The 20215-nt window shown below is 33.2% G+C and overlaps 1 protein-coding gene across 1 annotated transcript; it reads left to right on the forward strand.

Annotated features, from left to right (window-relative positions):
- Window positions 1-19137: 19137 nt before the first annotated feature.
- On the forward strand, window positions 19138-19584 carry LOC122597043. Its single transcript, XM_043769678.1, has one exon. It carries the CDS (start codon window positions 19138-19140, stop codon window positions 19582-19584), a length of 447 nt encoding a protein of 148 aa, XP_043625613.1.
- The last annotated feature ends 631 nt before the right edge of the window (window positions 19585-20215 follow it).

Consider the following 20215-nt stretch of genomic DNA (forward strand, 5'->3'; position numbering starts at 1 on the left):
GATAGCATCATAATTAACCAAAAATTTATTGTTTTAAATCTTCTCAACTTCATCAGTCTCAAATTCGTCATCCAAAGGACGAATGAATTGTTGTACCATACCAAGTCTCAAAAATTTTTCATCATACATAGGTATAATTTCTTCTTTTGCTTTTTGTAATGGAGTGATATTCTCAAAACCCAACCCAAGAAGAAGTTCCGATCTATCAATCTTTGATTTATTGAAATAGGCAGTGAAATCCAAAAGAGGATTTTGTTCAACTTTGTACAACTTTTCTTAATAGAAAAGTATATTCTTTTTATGTTCCTCAATTTGTCTTTCAAGGTTTTCAATCTCAATGCCTTTTAAAAAACAATTATGATTTAAATCAGAAACTTTTCTTTCGAGTTCAATTGTTTTTGGTGTAGCTTCTTGAAGCTTCTTATTCAGAATATCAACATCCATTTGTCTTGCATTTGCCCGAAGCCATTCATTGGTCTTTTGAACTTCAAGATCTTGATTGGCTTTTTCAAGATCAAGAATGGTCTTTTCTAAATTATGGCACTTTTTCAATAACTTAAAATCAGGACACGCATTCATCTCACATTCTTTAACCAACATTTGTTCTTTATGATTTTGAAATTCTTGTTTCATAGCATCATACTCAAAAAGTAGTTTAGAATTTTCTTCAAGAAGTTTTGTGTACTCCCTTTTTGAAAATAAAATGCTATTTTTCAATTTCTTGTTTTTGTTGGCTAAAGAAGTGTAATGATTCGTCAAGTTTGATAAGGCAATTCTACAAGACTCTTTATCCTTAATTGATGAAAAAGTAGAGTCGAGATTTACTTCATCATCGGGATATTCCTCGTCAATGCTGTCAGCCTCCAACATTTTGTCTTTGCTCAACCTTGCCATGAAACATACATTTGCAGACAGATCTTCATCTTCATCATCAGTCAGCAAAAGCCACTTGTCATCTTCAACAATCAAGGCTTGACCGGCTTCAATTTGCTTTGCCAAGATCATCTTCTGCTTGTAGTATTCATAATTCTTCTTGCGAGGCAGCTTGCAATCGACAGCAAAATGACCAGGAACTCCACAGTTGTAACACTTTTTGTCAGATGTTTTTCCTTTCTCCACGATTTGTTTCTCAGTTTCTGTTTTCTTATCTCCATTCTTGGAACCAGTTGTTTCACCTTGTTCAAAACTCTTGTGATGATATTGTTCCTTCTTTGGAAATGCACTTGTTGATGAAGTACGAAGATTGTTGTTAGTTGGCCTCGCTTTGAAATACTTTTTCTTGAAATGCTTAGTCACAGCGTCAAGAGCTTGGTAGAATTCATCAGGAACACCATCTCTTGGAGCCAAGAAATCTTCTCCCTCCTCATCAGACGAAGAAACAACAGTCATTTGTCTTTTAAGAGCCTCAGAAACCTTTCTTTCAACAACCAATGCCAAAGGATCAGTAGATACAACTTCTGGCACTTTATTGAATGAATATTTGCTTAGAACTTGATGTTCATTCAACTTGAAAGATTCATAAAGAGTATGAATGGTGAATTTGGTCAGATCTTGATGTTGCTTGATTTGAGTTCCATAATCTTCCCACTCGGGACCAAGTGCTTTGATAAATTTGATGTTCAGCTCAATTTCAGATTTCTTGACCTTGTTCTTTCTCAGTTCATTGATCACATTGCAAAATCTATAGTACACGGACTCGAGAGATTCATTTGGTGATTTCTGAAAATTGTCAAACTCAGTTAAGACATTTGTCAGTCGGATTGTTGAGGTTACATCAGCACCTTCCATTTGTCTAGCAACTTCATCCCAAATCTCCTTTGCTATGTCATAAGAATCAACTGAGCTATAGATCTCATTAGGAAGTGCTTGGTACAAGCATGACCTAGCTCTGTTGTTAGCAGCAGTACGATCTCTTTGTTCGGCATTCAAAAGATCAGGAGTCAAAATAGCACCGGTAGTAGGATGACGATGCATAGCAAGTCCATTCATGATTGAATCCTTAAGCATGTGACCATTAGTCTGACGTTCCATATAATCCATGAACCTTTTCTTCCAAAGTCCATAGTTACCACGATAAAGAACTGGAGCTCTTATATCAGTACCCAGAGCCAACGCTTCACGAGTAGCCATTAGAAAATGATTTGAGAATTGAATTGATTTTTGAAGAAAGTATGAAACGATCTAAAATGAGATAGAATGAAACGATCTAAAGTTGGAAAGATAGAAAAACGATCTAAATTGATAAAGGAATTGAAACAATCTCAATTTTGATTGGAAATGAAACGATCTAAATTTGTCTTTAGGAATAAAATGATCAAGATGAAAAATTCTAAGTATTCTGAATGAATTTGGACAGAGTTTTGGTATGAAATGTAATGGAATGAATTGAGCAAAACCAATCATGAAGATCAGTTACCCAAGAAGTAATCAAACCAGAAATTTGTTTGAGTGAAATATGAAACGATCTAAAAGAGACGTTTTGGATTCACCAAAACTGAAACGATCTAAAAGTCAAAGTCTGAAACGATCTAAAAGAGATCGTTTTGGATTTCTTCACAGAATTTCACCAATACTTGATTATTTTCAAGAAATTGAATTGACCAAAACCAATCCAAAGGATCAGTTAGCCACAATCAACTCTTCTCACCACAAGCACACTTGTCAAAACGATCTAAATTGTATCGTTTTACAAGCCACAACACTGAAATGTAAGTATGAAAGAAAAACACTAAAACGATCTAAATAAGATCGTTTTAGCTTCACAAAGTCGTCTTCAACCTCTGAACATGAACAACTCCATTGACGATTTTTAAAACTTCAATATCTTTTGATTTTCTGAGAATTGGAACATGAAACCACTTGCAAAAAGTTTGTTTTAACCTTAGCAACGTTCCGATTAACACAATTCAGCTTATAACACAACAGAATCAAATCCCAAATTTTTAGCGCCAAAAACTCAAAATCTGAACTTTTGATCCAGATCGAATTAGAACACGAAACTTGAGAGGATTATGTAATTAACTATGAGGAATCGAACGGTGAACAAACATTTGTGATTTTATGTGATTTGAGAGGTTATTTTTGAATTTTCAGTGATAAAAAAAACGAACAAGAACAGGATTAAAAACAGAATTAACAGGTGATTGTTTGATGATTTGTGATTGAATTCAGTTATGGATCGAGATCAAAACGATTTTTTTCTCTGATACCACATGTAACAACACGATTTTATCACTCGAATTCACATCAACAATTGCGGTTTTGTGTGTGTGTGTGTTCTTGGTGTTTGTGTGTGTGTTGAGAGAGAATTGGGATCAAGTGTGTGTTATTCAGGTGTAATGGTATGTCAAGGTTATACAAAAGTTATGATTTCTAAGGTATTGAGGGCTATTTATAGTCTAAACTAACCAACTATGCTAATTATCACAATTAGCCCCTCAACCTTAGAAATCATCAACACATGACTTAATAAGTAAGTCCATAACTTAAATTACAATGTATCACTATTTTTGGATTTCTAACAGTACGTTTTCGGTTATCATGATCCAGGAGCTCATTTTGTCCTAGAATTCTTTCCCATGCTTCTCGGTTCCCATAAATGTAAGTCTTATGACCCGTATCGAGGTAATGGTTCTAAAAACTCATACCGCGATATCGCCCGTCTACACCATGAATGAACTTTAGGGACAATAGACTATAAACATGAAATGCTAATTGACATTAACTTTGTGAGTATGCTTCACATGATCTTAGGTTAGTCATATAAGCAAGCCAAGACCTTCTCTAATCTACACATATATAATCAAGCATTAGCCTTTTGCTTCTTAACAATGTTGCTGTAGTTAATTAATATCGAAAATTATAAAACCAAAATGAGTATTGGAAATAAGAACAGAGTATACCTGTGATGACTTTAGAAACTAGCATATTGAAGTCCATATGTACATGAAATTTTGCAGATTTTGAATACTTAAAAACCACAAATATTGGACTAGATGCTTATTGATGAAAACATAAATATGAGTAGAAACATAATTAAATTAGAAGCTTCCTTGAGTACTTAAGGTTGACACATATAAAAGTTATGTACATAGATATATAATTATATATAAAAGATACATCGATCATGTTTGAACTTATAGTGAAGGATTGATAATCAGAATTTGTTGTTTCCACTATACTGAAAACATGGATTCAAGTCGTGTTGTAACAAATTCTACATAATGCTATAACGAGCACAAATTGTACATTGATATACACACAAATTGAGACAACTTTTCCTCAATTAAAAACGGAGTTCATATTAGTAACTAAGGTGTTAGACATTATGGCTTGAGGCTTAAAAATATTTAATTTCCTAACGATTTTTAGTTAGTAAAAATCTCATAATTTATTTAGGACGCTCGGATATTATTACCGCGTTATTGTCCTAAGGTCAGTTCATAGCCCCCTTTTAAAAATTTCATTTTGGGGTGAGAATACATGCATAACTTTACTTGTTTTAAGATTGGACACAAGTACTTTGTTACTATATACTGCCTGAGTTGTTTCTCATCCTATCAAATCCCCTATTTGAATACCGTTAGTTATGGACTTAAGCGCGAGTTTTTGTGAATAGATATATTAGGTTTGGTACCCCCACCCGAGTTAGTAGCACTAACTTGATCGGCATGATCAAACGGGTGTACAATTATTTGATTCATAGTACTTGAGGATGAAAATACTACGCATGGGGTAACTATATCATTGTTAAGCTTCGGTATTGGGAGCTCAGTTGTATAGTACTATATATATTATAAAAACCTTGTGATCCATAAACTATGTAGATATGATAAACCTATGACGCACCAACTTTATGTTGACGTTTTAGCATGTATTTCTCAGATAACTAGTATGTTGGATTTTCATGGAGCAAAGTAGGAAACTCATATGGATTGTTCAAGTGTCTGGCACTAGTCAATAAAAATAAGCTCCTATGTAATTTGAAATTAATATTATTGTAGAAGTTATGTTATAAAGACAATAATATTATGCTTAATAAATAAAAACGACACATTTAGTGGTCATTCTCTGTACAATTTGTGTTATGAATCAGCTATAGTCATAACCTGCCAAAGTGATTTGGCGGGGTGTGACACTCCTTCTTCTGAACGAGATCTTCTTTTATTTATAGAGCTAAACGTTGAAGCATATCTCCGAAATATCTGGGATCTTCCTGGACTTGCTCTCTACGCTGAAGAAATGGCATAGATGACCGTTGAGTGTTATTTTTCACATGGTAAATCTATTATCAATCCCGATTCTTGTGGTTGAAGTGGTAAACTATCTGTTGAAACACGTTTTCTTCATATAACACTTTTACTTAATCCTGCACATAATATCTACTATACTAGACATATATTCGTTAGTGATATCATGGATCCTAAAGGTATCAAGATCCTGTTATCTGAAGATAATAACATAACATAGTCTGAACTAATAAACTAATCGGGATCAAGGATCCTTTTAGACTACACATTATTAAAGGATCCTTTAGGACTACACATTATTAAGTGTTTATTTCAGAAGGACTAGAGTGTAAATTCTATTCAGGATCCTAGTAGCGAAAATTCTACCCCAAACATTTGTCCCCAAAATTTATATTTCATTGCAAATAAACATAAGTTTTATAAGTCATGGTTAATTTTAGCAGTCAAACGAAAATCAAGGGGTAAAATCTGCATTGATAGGACTTTTACAACTACCCACATTTATCTCCAACTCTTCCACATATATCGACAGTTTTTCCCTTTTATCACTTTTATCTTGAGCCAACATCTCTTCAAACCATAAAGGTTAGTTTTTCTTTTTTCTTCAATCTTTCAAGTTTTATATTGTTTTACTTTCGTTTATTAAGTTATGCCTCGAATATCTTATTCCCGTTCCTCAATCAAAGTGAGCGAAGGCTTCGGTCCTACTTACATCGCTAAAAACCCTAGTAAATGCTCGTTTGTTGATAGTGATATTCATAAGATTAAGGATTACTTTCCTAAAGGCACTGAACTTAGGGCATTCGATCCTACTCTTACTTCTGACATGCAATCAGATCTTTGGGTTTGTTTTCCTAGATTTCCTTTTGAAAATCTAAAACTATCATTCCCCTTTCCCAAAATGTATGAACAGTTCTTTAAGTTTTCAAAATTAGCATATCCTCAAGCTATGCCTATGCTATGGAGAACCCTATATGTTTTAGACAACCTAGTTAAGGAGAAAAAGATTGAATTTAAGTTATCAGATCTTCCCTTAGCATACAATTTGAAAACTTTTGGCCCTGGTTACTACATGCTTAAGGCTCCTAAGAAGGATGAGAAGTTGGCTTTGGGTGTTACTCAAAATGACCCATTATGGAAAAGCAGGTTTTTCTATGTTTCAAAAAAGTCTCTTCCTAAAGGATCCTATCTTCCTACTGCTTGGATGGAGAAGGGTAGGGACTCATTTTTCTCTTTATCTCATCTGTTCAGTTTAATGGTTATTTGCTTCTAATTGATTTTGTTACAGCCAATCTCGAAGGATTTCCTACTAGTGAAGATTCAGGACCAAGCAGGGTGAAAAACATATTGTCTCTTCCAGCAGAGATCAGAACTTTTCAAGCTCTACCAAAATCTCCTAATACAGACTCTAGAGTTTATAATCTAGATACTGTTAATCAACATATTGGGGGTATCAAGTCAGAATCTACTGGTAAAGGCAAAACTACTTCTGGAAACACCACCACCAAGGCATTTAAGCGTCCTAAGCATACTCATTCAGATTTAAACCCTGAGTTTGATAATTCAGTTCGACCCATGAATCCCATCCCTGTCAGTCAAATTGCCCCTAATATGAGTCTAAATGTCGCTTTAGATCAAGCTGCAATGTTAAGTCATTTGCTATTTTTCTACCTTTTTTACCTTCTAAGATATCCGCCTAATTTTTTTTCTTCCATTAGTTGTTGAAAACTGCCAAAGACAGAGCTATGGAAGAGAATCAAAGAATGACTAGCATAGCGGAAGAAGTGAATTTAAAGGCAAATGAAATTAAGACCTTGAAGGCTGAATTGAAGAAACTAAAGGAGGATAAGGCTAATCTAACCAAGAACCGTGATTATTATATGGCAAGGGCAAAGGAAGTTGAAAAGGGTAATGATGAGAAGATGAAGAAAGCTCTGCATGCTCAAAAAGAAAGGTGTCTCAATAGTGCTTCTTGTAGTGTTCTTAAGGCTAAAATCAAGATGGCTTCCGAAGAAAAAGCAGAAGGTTTTGAGACTAACAAGTGGAATGTAGCGGATTGGGAGGAGACATTGGCTTTGTTCCCTCAAAAGAACTCTGAGACAGTTGAATCTAACGATGAAGGATCTGAGAAAGATATTGCCCTGAGCGAAGGAGGTGACCATCCCAAACTAGTGGATGTCTCGGAGGATGATGAAGAGAAGAAGGAAGAAGAAGTTGCTGAAGATCTGGTCGTGGAACAGATGGAGGAGGACTAATCTAATGTTTTTAAGTTATGAACAATATATTAATTTTCTTAGGGCTAGTGGTTTGTACTTTAAACAATTTCTATGGGGGGTTAACTAACCAGGAATGGTTAGTTCTTGTGGTGTATTAAAATGGTTTATGTTGGCCATTTTCAACTTATGTTACTAAGGCTATAACCTTGTATTTCCCTATTTTTCTAATTGTCCCAGCATTAGGAAGTTTTTGAAATATTGTTGAGATAATCCTGGGGATCATAGCTTATAAATACCTATAGGCTCTATTAATCTTTTGCACATCATGGGCGATTCTAAGGCTATGGATACTCCCGACACCGATCCTTCAGCCAAACAACTTAATCACAGAAGGTTCGAAGGCGACGTCTTTCATCAAAGAGGAATTTGATTTAGTAAGAATAATTTCTTAATTTTCTTGATTATTCTGTTTTCATTATCTCAATGAGTCTTAAGAAAAAGACCTAAGAAAACTATTGCTCACCTAAGAAAACTTTCTATCATACGAAGAGAGACATTAAACGATGCAATTGCAGAAACATCTAAGGCTAAATCCAAGCTTCATGAAAATATCGCTTGGCATTATGCAGAACAAGAGGCATTACTAAGGGTTTTTCATATGAATGCAACCATCCAAGTCTTAGAAACTAAGCTACTTATGGCAGCAGAAGCAAAAACTATGGGTCTTGTATTTCCTAGTTGGGATGTTAACAAGTGGAGTAGTTCATTATCTAATCTAGAAGAGTCATTTGCTAAAGAGGCATTCGCTAGTAAATTAGATCAACATAGGAAATCTATACAATTGTTTTAAATATTGTACCTTTGTTTTATTCCTTCTTAGAGAATAACATTTGATCTTTAATCGATTGAGGCATTTAATCCTCGCATCTCTTTTTTAAGAAACTGCATTTAATACATATCTTCCACGAAACATCTAATCCCTAATGTTAGTATCCCAATATTCAATGATCAATGTTCCCTACGCGCTTTGATTTGACAGTGAAACCCCATTTTTCTCGATTTAGTTTCCCCCAATTGACTTATTTATATCCAAGATAATTTTTTGTCACACATATATTCTCATGCCCAAAGAATATATTCAAATTATCTTCTCCTTTTCTATAAATATCTATAATAATTCAATGGAGGGCGAGTCATCATCTAGAAGTAGGGCACCTAAAAGACTTAGAGAGTGATCCATTTCAGTAAGTTTTTTACTTTAACCATATCTTTTAATTTCTTATTGGTTTCTAAACTTTTTATTTTTATTTTCTTAGATCATTGAAAAATTGTTTGACTCCTACGAAGCAGAAATCATGTGCAAAAATGAAATTATCAAAAGCGCTAACCGTCTTTTAGTTTCAATCATGGACAACATAAATCAAACTTTAAAGGAGATGGCAAGTTTAAAGAAGGAATTGAGTAATACAAAGGCAGAAGTTAACAATTTGAAAAGCTTTTCAGGGTGGCTAAAAGTCAAATATCCTCATATATTTGGGGAAAATGAAGCAGTTGAAGAAAACAAGTTAGGGATCAATACCAAACAACCTTCCCATAACCGCAATAATATGAGGCCTAACCCTTAGTTCTAATTTTAATTTTCCATTATTCTGTTTCCTAATTGTTATTAAATTAAGACTTTTATTCCATACCTTTGTTTCTTATGGATCCTTGGACAAGTCTTTTGCATTCAAATCTTCTTCGTCTTTATTCCCTGTTCAAATGCATAAATCACTGCAAATGATAATTAATCAATCTATTTGTAAGTTTGTTGGCCAATTCATTTGTCAATCGTTTGTATTCAATAGAGAGATTATCCCTATTCTTTTTTATGACTGTCTATTACTTGTGGTCATAACCAAATGAGTTGATTGCAAAATCAACAACCCTTTAAAAATTCCTAACCATGAGGGTCTACCCACAATCAAGAATTTTTTATGACGTGCGTTCCGAGCGAAATGAGGTGTTAATGTTAACCTCAACGTTCGAGAAGGCGATCCCTTCAACCTAGGATTGAATTTTTAGTTCAATCCACTGTAATCCGTTGTAGAATTTAGACTTAGGAGAAACTGTTTTTGTTTAGGATTTGTACCTTGGATAATAGCTCATGATCTTCATCCGTTAAGATCTTAAATGTTAATGATCCTGCATAAGAGCATCAAGACAAAACACATGCTAATGGTTCATGCCAGCCCTTATGGCCAACACAACTCATTTGCTTAGGTTAGCATCATAATAAATCTACTGACTTTTATTTCGAAAATTACTTTTTTGCTAATATCCAATTTTTATTAGGAAGTATTTCATCTAATAAACCTTCATGTATTAATCTCCATAGTTCATAATTAAATGTTGCACATTCTTTAGTTTCATGAACAAAAATTCTATGAAAAACACATCATTTAGTTCTTTCAGTATAAAATTTCCTAGGTAATGTTTCTGGCCAATTAACCTTGTCCCCCAGACTTTTCATAATAGTGAGAAGTCCACACATATCAGTGGTAAAATGATAATGAGAAAATTGTAAATATTTCTTATCACTCTTACCTTTGTTTGTCATACCTGAATCCTTTTGGATCTTGTTAGATGATTCGATCTTCAAGAGATTCTTCTTGACCTTCAAAGCTGATCCCTGAGTACGTTCGAACCTTTCCATATAACTCTACACTGATTCGTCTGATCGTTGGGTTATTTCCTCAGGTTCCTCATTAGGAATCATCCTATGGAATTGATCGAAATGTTTTTTCCATAGCATAGCCAAATACGGATGTATCGAAGGGATACCTTCGGTTTTTCCTTTTAAGGTCCGCTCAGCCAGGAATCTTGGATTTTCATGAGGGTTTCTCAAATACTCTTTTATGTAAGGATAATCGTTGCCCGAATCAGAAGAAGAGGGATTTTGAGATTGCTCAGACATAATTTCCTCTAGAAAAAGTTTTCCGTGACACAAAATTTTTATTTAGAACAAAATCTTTGTTTTTATGACACTGATCTTATTTGAAAAAAACACCTTTTTGCCCCACGGTGGGCGCCAAATTGTTTCGGTCAAAAATTACCTAAGATAGTTTTAGAAAGGATTTTAGACAACTCAAGATGACAAGAACCAAACATTTGTAAGTGGGGTTTGGTGTTCAAGGATCTTCAATTAAAAGTAAAGTTTTCTTAACAATAACGACTAAAACTAAGAGTTTTAACTAAAAAGAGTTTTGAGAAAGCCTTTGAGACAAAAATATTTCGAATAATTAAGAAAACGGTTGAAGATAAAAGTAAAGCACTACGAATTAAAGCTAGGATCTTAAGGAAAAACAGAAAAGTACAACGACACCAAAATTTTGTTGACGATGAAAAACCCTTGATCCAGTTAAGTGATCTTAGGTAAAAAAAACCCCGGGAGGATTCAATTGATCCTACCTGTTGTTCTCTTATTATTATTAATGTTTTTGAATTATTACAATGAATGAAGGGACGAATGAATAAGAAAACTAATAACAGCTAAGTAACTAACTTGTTGTTGGTGGTGGTGATTGCTTATATGATGATTGCTTATGTGTGTAATGTATGTGATGTCTCCTTCTTCTGAACGAGATCTTCTTCTATTTATAGAGCTAGACGTTGAACCATATCTCCGAAATATCCGAGATCTTCCTGGAATTGCTCTCTACACTGAAGAAATGGCATAGATGACCGTTGAGTGTTATTCTTCAATTGGTAAATCTATTATCAATCCCAATTCTTGTAGTTGAAGTGGTAAACTATCCGTTGAAACACGTTTTCTTCATATAACACGCTTTTACTTTATTCCTGCACATAATATCTACTATACTAGACATATATTCGTTAGTGAAATCATGGATCTTGAAGATATCAAGATCATGTTCTCTTAAAATAATAACATAACATAGTCTGAACTAATAAACTAACTGGGATCAAGGATCCTTTAGGACTACACGTTATTAAGTGTTTATTTCAGAAGGACTAAAGTGTAAATTCTAGTCAGGATCCTATTAGCGAAAATTCTAACCCAAACAATAATTAATAAAAGCTTTAAAAAAAAAAGAAAAATAGTTTGACTTTGGTTGACCTGATCCGACACAACTGAGTCTTGACCGATATAGCCAATTCTTGACCGATACAGCCGAGTCTTGACCAAGTTGACCCGATTCTAGAACCCTGACGATTTTTAAACCGAGTATGGAAAACTCGTATCGTTAGTTGGTCGATACACGATCCAACTCGGCTGTATCGAGGTGTATCGGTTGAGTTTCACAACACTGGTAAATTTACGATCGAGGTGTATCGGTTGATCAAAAGTAGCTCGAAAATACAAGGGTCGTAAATTTATGGTCCTTGGCCGTAAATTTACGATCTGCACAAAAGTATTTTGACTCAAATGGATTCAAACTCTTTTCAAAACTCAAATGCTCAAATCAAAACACCAAAAATAGTAAAATACATATTACAACAGAATGGATACTTTCGAAACCTTAACCATTGAAATGTACATTAAAACGACCAAACGGGTCACTCACCCGCATTTACCCATAGTGACAAAATGGGCAATTTGACTCTAAAATGATTTAGACTTCAAACCATCATGATAGTCATGACTTCAAGACTTATAATACATCATACACAACAATTCCATCAAAAGATACATGTATCAAAAGCCAAGAGTTTGAGAGGGGATTAACTAAGTTTCTAACCGAAATGCTATTCTTTCATGGATGGCCAAAATACATTGAAGTCACTAGCACTTGAAGTCAACAACTTCAAATCAACGATACTTAGTTCCTTCTTCAAGGACAACCTATAAAATGGTAAACAACTAAAATATGAGCGAATGCTTAGTGAATAAACTTACATACAAATGTATATACGAAGGAGGGCAAAAACGCAAAAGACTATCGCATGTAGCCAATGGTACCGTCATACCATCACTTGCATCCTCACTTTTGCGCTAACAACACATACATGGATCGATATACGCTAAACAATAATCAAAGAGGTTCTTAGGTCTCATCTCAATACAACTATGGGGTTCTTAGGCCCCGACCTCAAAATTAGGCCATAACGCCAAATCGATTACCACACACGGAATCCGTTAATCGACCCAACACACATATAAGAGTATGCAAATTTACTCACTTCCTCCGCGACTAACAACAATCAAGATTTTCACAATAGTTGCAAAGCTTCCAACCTAGCAAATGATCACAATATGCATATAAGACTATATTCACAATCTTGGGCAACTCAACTTAGCCATACTAATATTTAACTAGCATTCCTAAACCATAATCATGCCATTTTGTCTTTGAGTTCCTTATTTTCAAACCTTCATATGGTGAATTTAGTTCATCATCATCATCATTTCACTTAACTAACAAAGTCATTAATTTTACAAAGTTTGGGTTTTATTGACTTCGTTTATAATTTCTAATAAATTTCATCATGCAACTCAATTACAAAACACTAATGTATAATAATTTGGGAAAAAACTATACATAATCTCAATCCCATCAAAAACCCACAAATTGGGGATTTCAAGAACCCTAATTTGGGCAAAAACTATACATAATCTTACCTTGAAGGAAGTAACTTAGATTGAGATTAAAATCGCACTTTCTTCCCTTGAAATTCAGCCCACACTACCCACACACTATAATATGGTTTATTGTTAATTTCTTGAAGGATATTTGGATTGAATTAAAGATGAGAATTAGTTAGAATGAAAATTGAGGAGAAGATTTGAGAATGAAGAAGAAAGAAAGAGTGAATTACAATGGAAGGGATGGCTGACATCTCATCTTGATGCTACGCATCAAAGGAAATTAGGTGGGTAAAATACCCACTATCTGCTAAAGTTCCAACTAAATTAATCACGTAACCAAAAATAAAATACTAGGAAATTAATTTAATGTCAAAACTACAAAAAGGGTTAATTTATTTACCTTGAAAATCTTGGGGTGTTACAGTTAGATTACAAGAAAAAACTAGTTCCTTTAAGTTCCTTAAAAGCGAACCGAAGGGAAGGCTATTTGTTAGAGAATCTACACAGGTTCTTGGTTTTCCAAATCACCCATATGTGACAATCGTCAAAATCGGGTCAACAAAATTTTATAATTAAAAGATTATTAAGTTAGTCTTTTCACCCATATCCTAATTCTAAATTAAGTGAAGTTTAATCAAGTAATGAAGTATGTGTTAAACTTTTATTTGATTATTATGTTGGAATCTAGTCTAATATATAAACTCCCTTAGCAAGTTTAAAAACCTTGATGATGAGCAAATAGAAAATAAAAAGTTCAAAATTCATGAAAAATCGTAAAACGTTTATTTTTCGCGTGAGTCTTTCTCGTATGAACTTAAGACTTAAGGAAACCTAATAACTAGTGTTCCAACATTCGATTATGATTTATAATTCATAAAGTGCCACACTCGAAAAAACTAAGAAAATTTAATTAATCTCGTAAATAATAAGGAGGTTAACTAGTTAGTTTTACTAGATATTTTTTAAACCATTAGGTTTTGAACACATCACCACTTTCTATATCCTTTCACCACATTTTGAACACATCATCATCTTTTATAAACATTACTCTTAAGTTTATAAAAAGCTAGTATATATTTTATATACTTACACAAATTATATAAACACATTTAACTAGATATTTGTTTTAACCATTAAAAAAAGGAACATATCACCCTTTTCCTTTTACTTCCAACACAAATACAACACATCACTACCTTGGTAAACAAGCAAGAATCACCTCCTTTCTTCCTTGGTTTCAGCCACCATCACAACTATTACACCATACATTTTAGCTAACTAAGTAACTTACTTTGCCTATAAATACTAACCAATGCCTTCATTCAAACTGGCACCTCCCACAATTCATTCTCCCTCAATAATTAGTATTCCACAACTCTATAATCATCCCCCTCCCTTATAATATTAAGTCTCAAGAACTCCTAAAAAGTTCTAAGCAAAAGTAAGGTTACTTTGCAAGAAAATTCACAAGTAAAGTTGTTATCTTCAAGAATTCCAAGATCGTCAATATGGGTTGTTGTAATGGCCAATTAGGGCTGTGATATTGTGGTTTTTATCAAAATTCCAAGTCCAAGTTCTTGCTATATTCAATCATTAGTCATCGGTGTTCTCGTCACATCCTCATTTTAAACTTGAATCTCGTAAACTCATCATACTTGTAAATGTTTCTATTTAACCTTACTATACTTTGATCTATGAATTTAGAACTATATGTTATGTATTGAAATGGTTGTCAACTTATTTTATACTCAAATGATATGTATTTATATTTAAATACGTTAAATAACGCTTTTATACGAATATTGAATCGTTGGCACTTTTGTAGAAATACATTAGTAAATCACTTCTAGTAAATACCTTTATATACTAATTATGGTATATAAATAAATGTATAGTTATATATTTAACTATCCTATTTTTATATAAATCGTATTTCACAATCTGTGAATTATTTCATATTTTGATTTCTTGTTTCGGATAGAATATATCCTTGTTATCCTTTTTAACCAAAGTACTTCATTTATAATAGTCAAATTTAATGACATTTGGGCCTCTTCGGGGTACACCAACGAAGGGGATTGTAGTTTGCAATTTAACGCAACTTGGTTCACCGTTTGGGTACTACATAACCCTAACCTCATGACTTGACACAACATGAAGTACAATACTGGTTTTTCTTGCCATTTAAGGTATTCCTTCAATTTTAATTAATACATTTTGTATTGATTATAATACAAACTATAAAAGTATCTTTTCATCTATGATTAATACATTTTTGTATTAGTTATAATTCTTGTCATCTAAAGTATCTCTTCATCTTGAAATTAATACATTTTTGTATTAGTTATAATCCTACTGTTTAAAGTATCTCTTCACATATACATATGTATATATGCTTTAGTATTCATCCATGAATACATTTCTTAAGGATATCGTATTGACATTAATCAATACTATCAAATATACTTTCATTTTACAAATAAGCGTATTTGCATATTAAGCTAACTACTTAGCTTATTTATGATATTTCAAAAATGATTTATAAACAAATCTTCTATATATAAATCATGTATCATTTATAAATATTTCAAAATAGACGACAAAGGTTATTGAAAGAACCTGAAACTAGTTACGTTGACAAGCTTATTAATAAATAACCTTATAGAAGGTTTAGCTTTGAAGAAAGAAAGTAAATAAATCATATTGTGTTTAGAATCTCTCGATTTGGTTAGTTGACCTCCTCATCATCTCATTACATTTTCATCACTTCATTTTATTGTTGCTAAGGTGAGACTCATAGCCCCTTATTAGCTCTTTTACGTTTTGGGCTGAGAATACATTGTCTAAATTTTTTTATACTGAGATGCACTTATTTTGAGAGAATGTTATATACAAATTGGATATCATTTTTATTCATACCCTCTGGAAATATTTCGTGAAACAAATTTCTATATGAACGCACGGGTTTAAATTTGAAGAATAAATATGTTAAACTACTATCTCGGATTCTAGGACATTGTATGTTTTATTATGATTTAATATGCTCGGATTCGATAAAATAATATATGAAGTGATCTATATAAATATAAGGTTCTGTAATGGCAGTGAAAACCTATATATTGTTAAGATGTGAAATCTATATTAAGGTTCTGTGATGGTAGTAAAGACCTAAATATATTGTATAATGGGAAATATAAGGTTCTGTGATGACAGTGAAAACCTATATATTGTTAAGATGTGAAATATATATTAAGGTTCTGTTATGGCAGTACAAACCTATATATTGTTAATATGTGAAATATATATTAAAGTTCTGTGACGGCAGTAAAGACCTATATATATTGTATATGTGAAATATAAGGTTCCGTGATGACAGTGAAATCCTATATATTGTTCAGATGTGAAATATATATATTAAGGTTCTGTGGTGGCAGTAAAAACCTATATGTTGTTAATATGTGAAGTATATATTAAGGTTCTGTGATGACAGTAAAGACCTATATATATCGTCTAAATTGAAATACAAGGTTCTGGGATTCCAACAAAGACATGTGTATTCTTATGATATGAATTATATGAGAAAGTTCTTTGGTTACAGTAATGACCTATATATTGTTATTATGTGAATTGTCTGTTAAGTTTCTGTATTAACAGTTTACCTATGGATATTCATGGTATGAATATCAATTAAGTTTTCATTACGATAGAATACCTATCTATCTTTATATTATGACTATCTATTGTGGAAAAGTATTTCCAAAAGTATTTCGGATTAATGATCAAGGATATCATTGTGATTATACTGGTGAGGGTAGCACTAAAAGCTTATTACCGCCACATTATATTGCTGTAAAACCTATGACCTCACCAACTTTATGTTGACGTCTTTTAAACTGTATTCTCAGAAAATTTAGGTTGTATCGGAGCAGACTTGGTTTGGAGTCTCATATGCATACATTAGAGAAACGGAGCATTTGATTAGTTAATTTTTTTTTGTATTAGAAGTAGTTGTTCAAGTTCTATGAACGTATCTACTTTCCTTGTAAAGAAATGCTTTGTTTATAAATAAAATCCAATAACGTCTCATTTAAAGGTCGTTTGTTAGAATGTGTGATTATGATTCTTCAAATTGTTCACACCTTTCTTTTTCAAAAGATTAAATATTTTGGGGGTGTCACACCACATGTGGACAAGGATGATGAGTTGACTGATTACTTGCTTGGATCGGGTTATGAAGTGGGATTTGTGAAGTTCCATAAGGTCTTTCAGGTTTTGTGGTTTCACAGAAACACCATGACACCATGTTTGAATACAACTCCATAATGAATCCATGAATGGACAGTAAATAAAGAGGTGTTCGGTGGTTTCACTTTAGTGGTTGCAGAGGGAGGAAGTAATGGGGACGTTTCCACTTTCCAAAGTGTCACTTCAAAGTTTAGAATCGGGTGTTCTAATTTTCAAAACTGTTTAATATCTTGATTACCTATTTAATATCTTGATTACAAGTTCATTGTGTTTGTGTTTGATTACCAGTCGTTGAATGCAACTTTTTGTTTTATCTCATTTATAATTGGATAAATAAATAAACAATATAAAAACAACGCTCTCGTTCGTTCATTTATGTTTATTAATATTTGATAATTTGTTTGTGAACGTTCATTAGGTTTATGTTCTTGAACATTCGTTCATTTATATCATGAACATGTTTATGAACATCGTTTATTTATGTTCATGAGGGTTTATTCGTATATATTCGTGCATAATGTAAATATAACTTCTTTTTGTGTATAATATACTGAATATCTTAATCAATAGCTAATTATTCATACTTTCAAAACAAAAACTAAATATAAATTATTCTTATAAAAAAACCTTTATAGTTAAATTTTATATATAAAGTTTCCAATTATATGTTTGTCCGTGTCTGTTCGCTAGTGTTCGTTCGTTTGTGTTCATTTGTTTGTGATTTTCATTTATGTTCGTGAACATTCGTTCATGAATACAAAGAACGAACATGAAAAAGACAGTTTTGTTTATGAACGAACATGAACACAACTTTTTTGTTCAATTATCCGTTCGTGTATCGTTTGTTAAGTTAAACGAACGAACATAAACAATGCCTCCTTTGTGTTCCTTCGATCCATTTACAATGCTGCCTATGAGTGGAAGATGAGCTATATAGGGTTCTTTTTATTCCCCTTTCTAAATCTCCCATTGTTTTCCTTTGCTTGTGGTCAAATGCACGATGCATGCAATTACTAGAGCATGGGAGAATGAAAAGTAATAATTTCAACAAAAGCAACCGGGCGGACAACTATATTGAGGTTTTAAAGTTTTTATATTATCCCGTATGAAGATACATGTAATGTATCTCTAAATGAAGATCCAGAAATGTCAAGAGTAAATACTGTATGTAACACTTCATCAATTACAAAGTCCAGCTCCAAGATGAAAAAGATGGTGATGACAGCACTTTTATATTGCAATATGATGTAATATTACATTTAGTCACATTATGTAAATAGTTTTGTAGTTAGAGGGTTAGTAGTGTAACTTTATAACTGAAAGTAGTTAGAGGCGGCTGTCAATGTTTGACAGTATATAAACTGCAAAACTCCTTTGTATTATTCAGTTTTTGAAATAGACAACAAAATTCCAAAATGATTCTCTCTCAAATCCATTTCTTTATATGGTATCAGAGCCTTCCGATCTAAAATTACTCGCCGAAATCTCGTCGGTGATCAAATCAGACACCGGAATCCTTCACTAATTCAGGTCCGATTCAAACCCTAAGTGACAGATTTCTCTAATTCTTTCTCAATAACTTTTCCCCAAATTCAATAGTAAAACCCTAAAATTTCATATTTCTCAATTCTTCTCAAAATTCATCAAAATTTTCTCAAAGTAATCAAATTAACAACAATCAAAGATGCCAGAAATAACTTCCACCACAATTCCAGAAGAGAATAATGTGGAGTCGATTCATCATCCCTTATATCTTCATCAGAATGATCATCCTGGTTAGATTCTGATTGGAAAGAAATTAACAAGATCAGAGAATTTTAGTACTTGGAAAAGATCGATGTTAATTGCACTTAGTGCTAAAAACAAACTCACCATAGTCAATGGTGAGTACAAAGAGCCAACTTCAACTTCACCTCTCAAACCACATTGGGACAGAACCAATGACATGGTAATCTCTTGGATTTTAAACTCTGTATGTGATTCTATTGCAAATAACCTTAGTTTCATTCATACTGCACATGCCTTGTGGACTGAGTTAATTGAGCACTATAGTCAGCTAGATAATCATAGAATTTATCAAGTTTCTGTTGACATCTCCAACCTGAGGAAAGAAACCATGAGTATTGAGACTTATTACCATAAACTCAAAGGACTTTGGGATGAGTTAGATGCCTTAGAAGCACCTTATGCTTGCACTTGTGTTTGTATTTGTGAAAATGGTAAGAAAAATGGAGAAAGGGAGCAAAAGAAGAGGTTTGTTACAGTTTTTGATGGGTCTAGATGAGTGTTATGCAAACATTAGGGGACAAATTCTTCTGCAGCAACCCCTGCCCATTGTGGCCAAAGCATATGGAATGGTTTGGCAAGAAGATAAACAGAGAGAAGGCATTCTGCCAAAACCACCAACCATCCCTGCCACTTTGTCCACCCACACACCCTATAAGCCTTCCATGGTCAACTAAAAGCCTAAAAACATCTATCCACTCAAGCCTACAGAGAGAAAAAGTCCATTCAAGAAAGGAATTTACTGTGGGCAGTGTAACAGAGAGGGACATACCAAAGAAGAGTGTTATCAGGTGGTTGGCTATCCACCAGGACATCCATTACATGGAAAATTCAAGCCTCTAGCCTACACCAAAGGGAAAGAAGTCAACTCAATCATGGCAAATGAAACTGTCACTGCAAGTCCCTTCATGCCAAACTCACCCATGGACAATGCTGCACCAACATCATCTTCTGACTCAGCAATGCATAACCGAATGGATCTGTTGGAATTTCGGATGCCCAAGACACATATTAAATTGACGTGGCTAGTATGTGATGATCCAAGTCAGGTCATACCCAATAACAAGTTAGACAAACACTTATGATATGTATTTATATGATATGATCTTTAAATAAATATCAATACTTGA

This window comes from Erigeron canadensis, chromosome 4 (assembly GCF_010389155.1).
Source record: "Erigeron canadensis isolate Cc75 chromosome 4, C_canadensis_v1, whole genome shotgun sequence".
In the NCBI taxonomy this organism is placed as follows: domain Eukaryota; kingdom Viridiplantae; phylum Streptophyta; class Magnoliopsida; order Asterales; family Asteraceae; genus Erigeron; species Erigeron canadensis.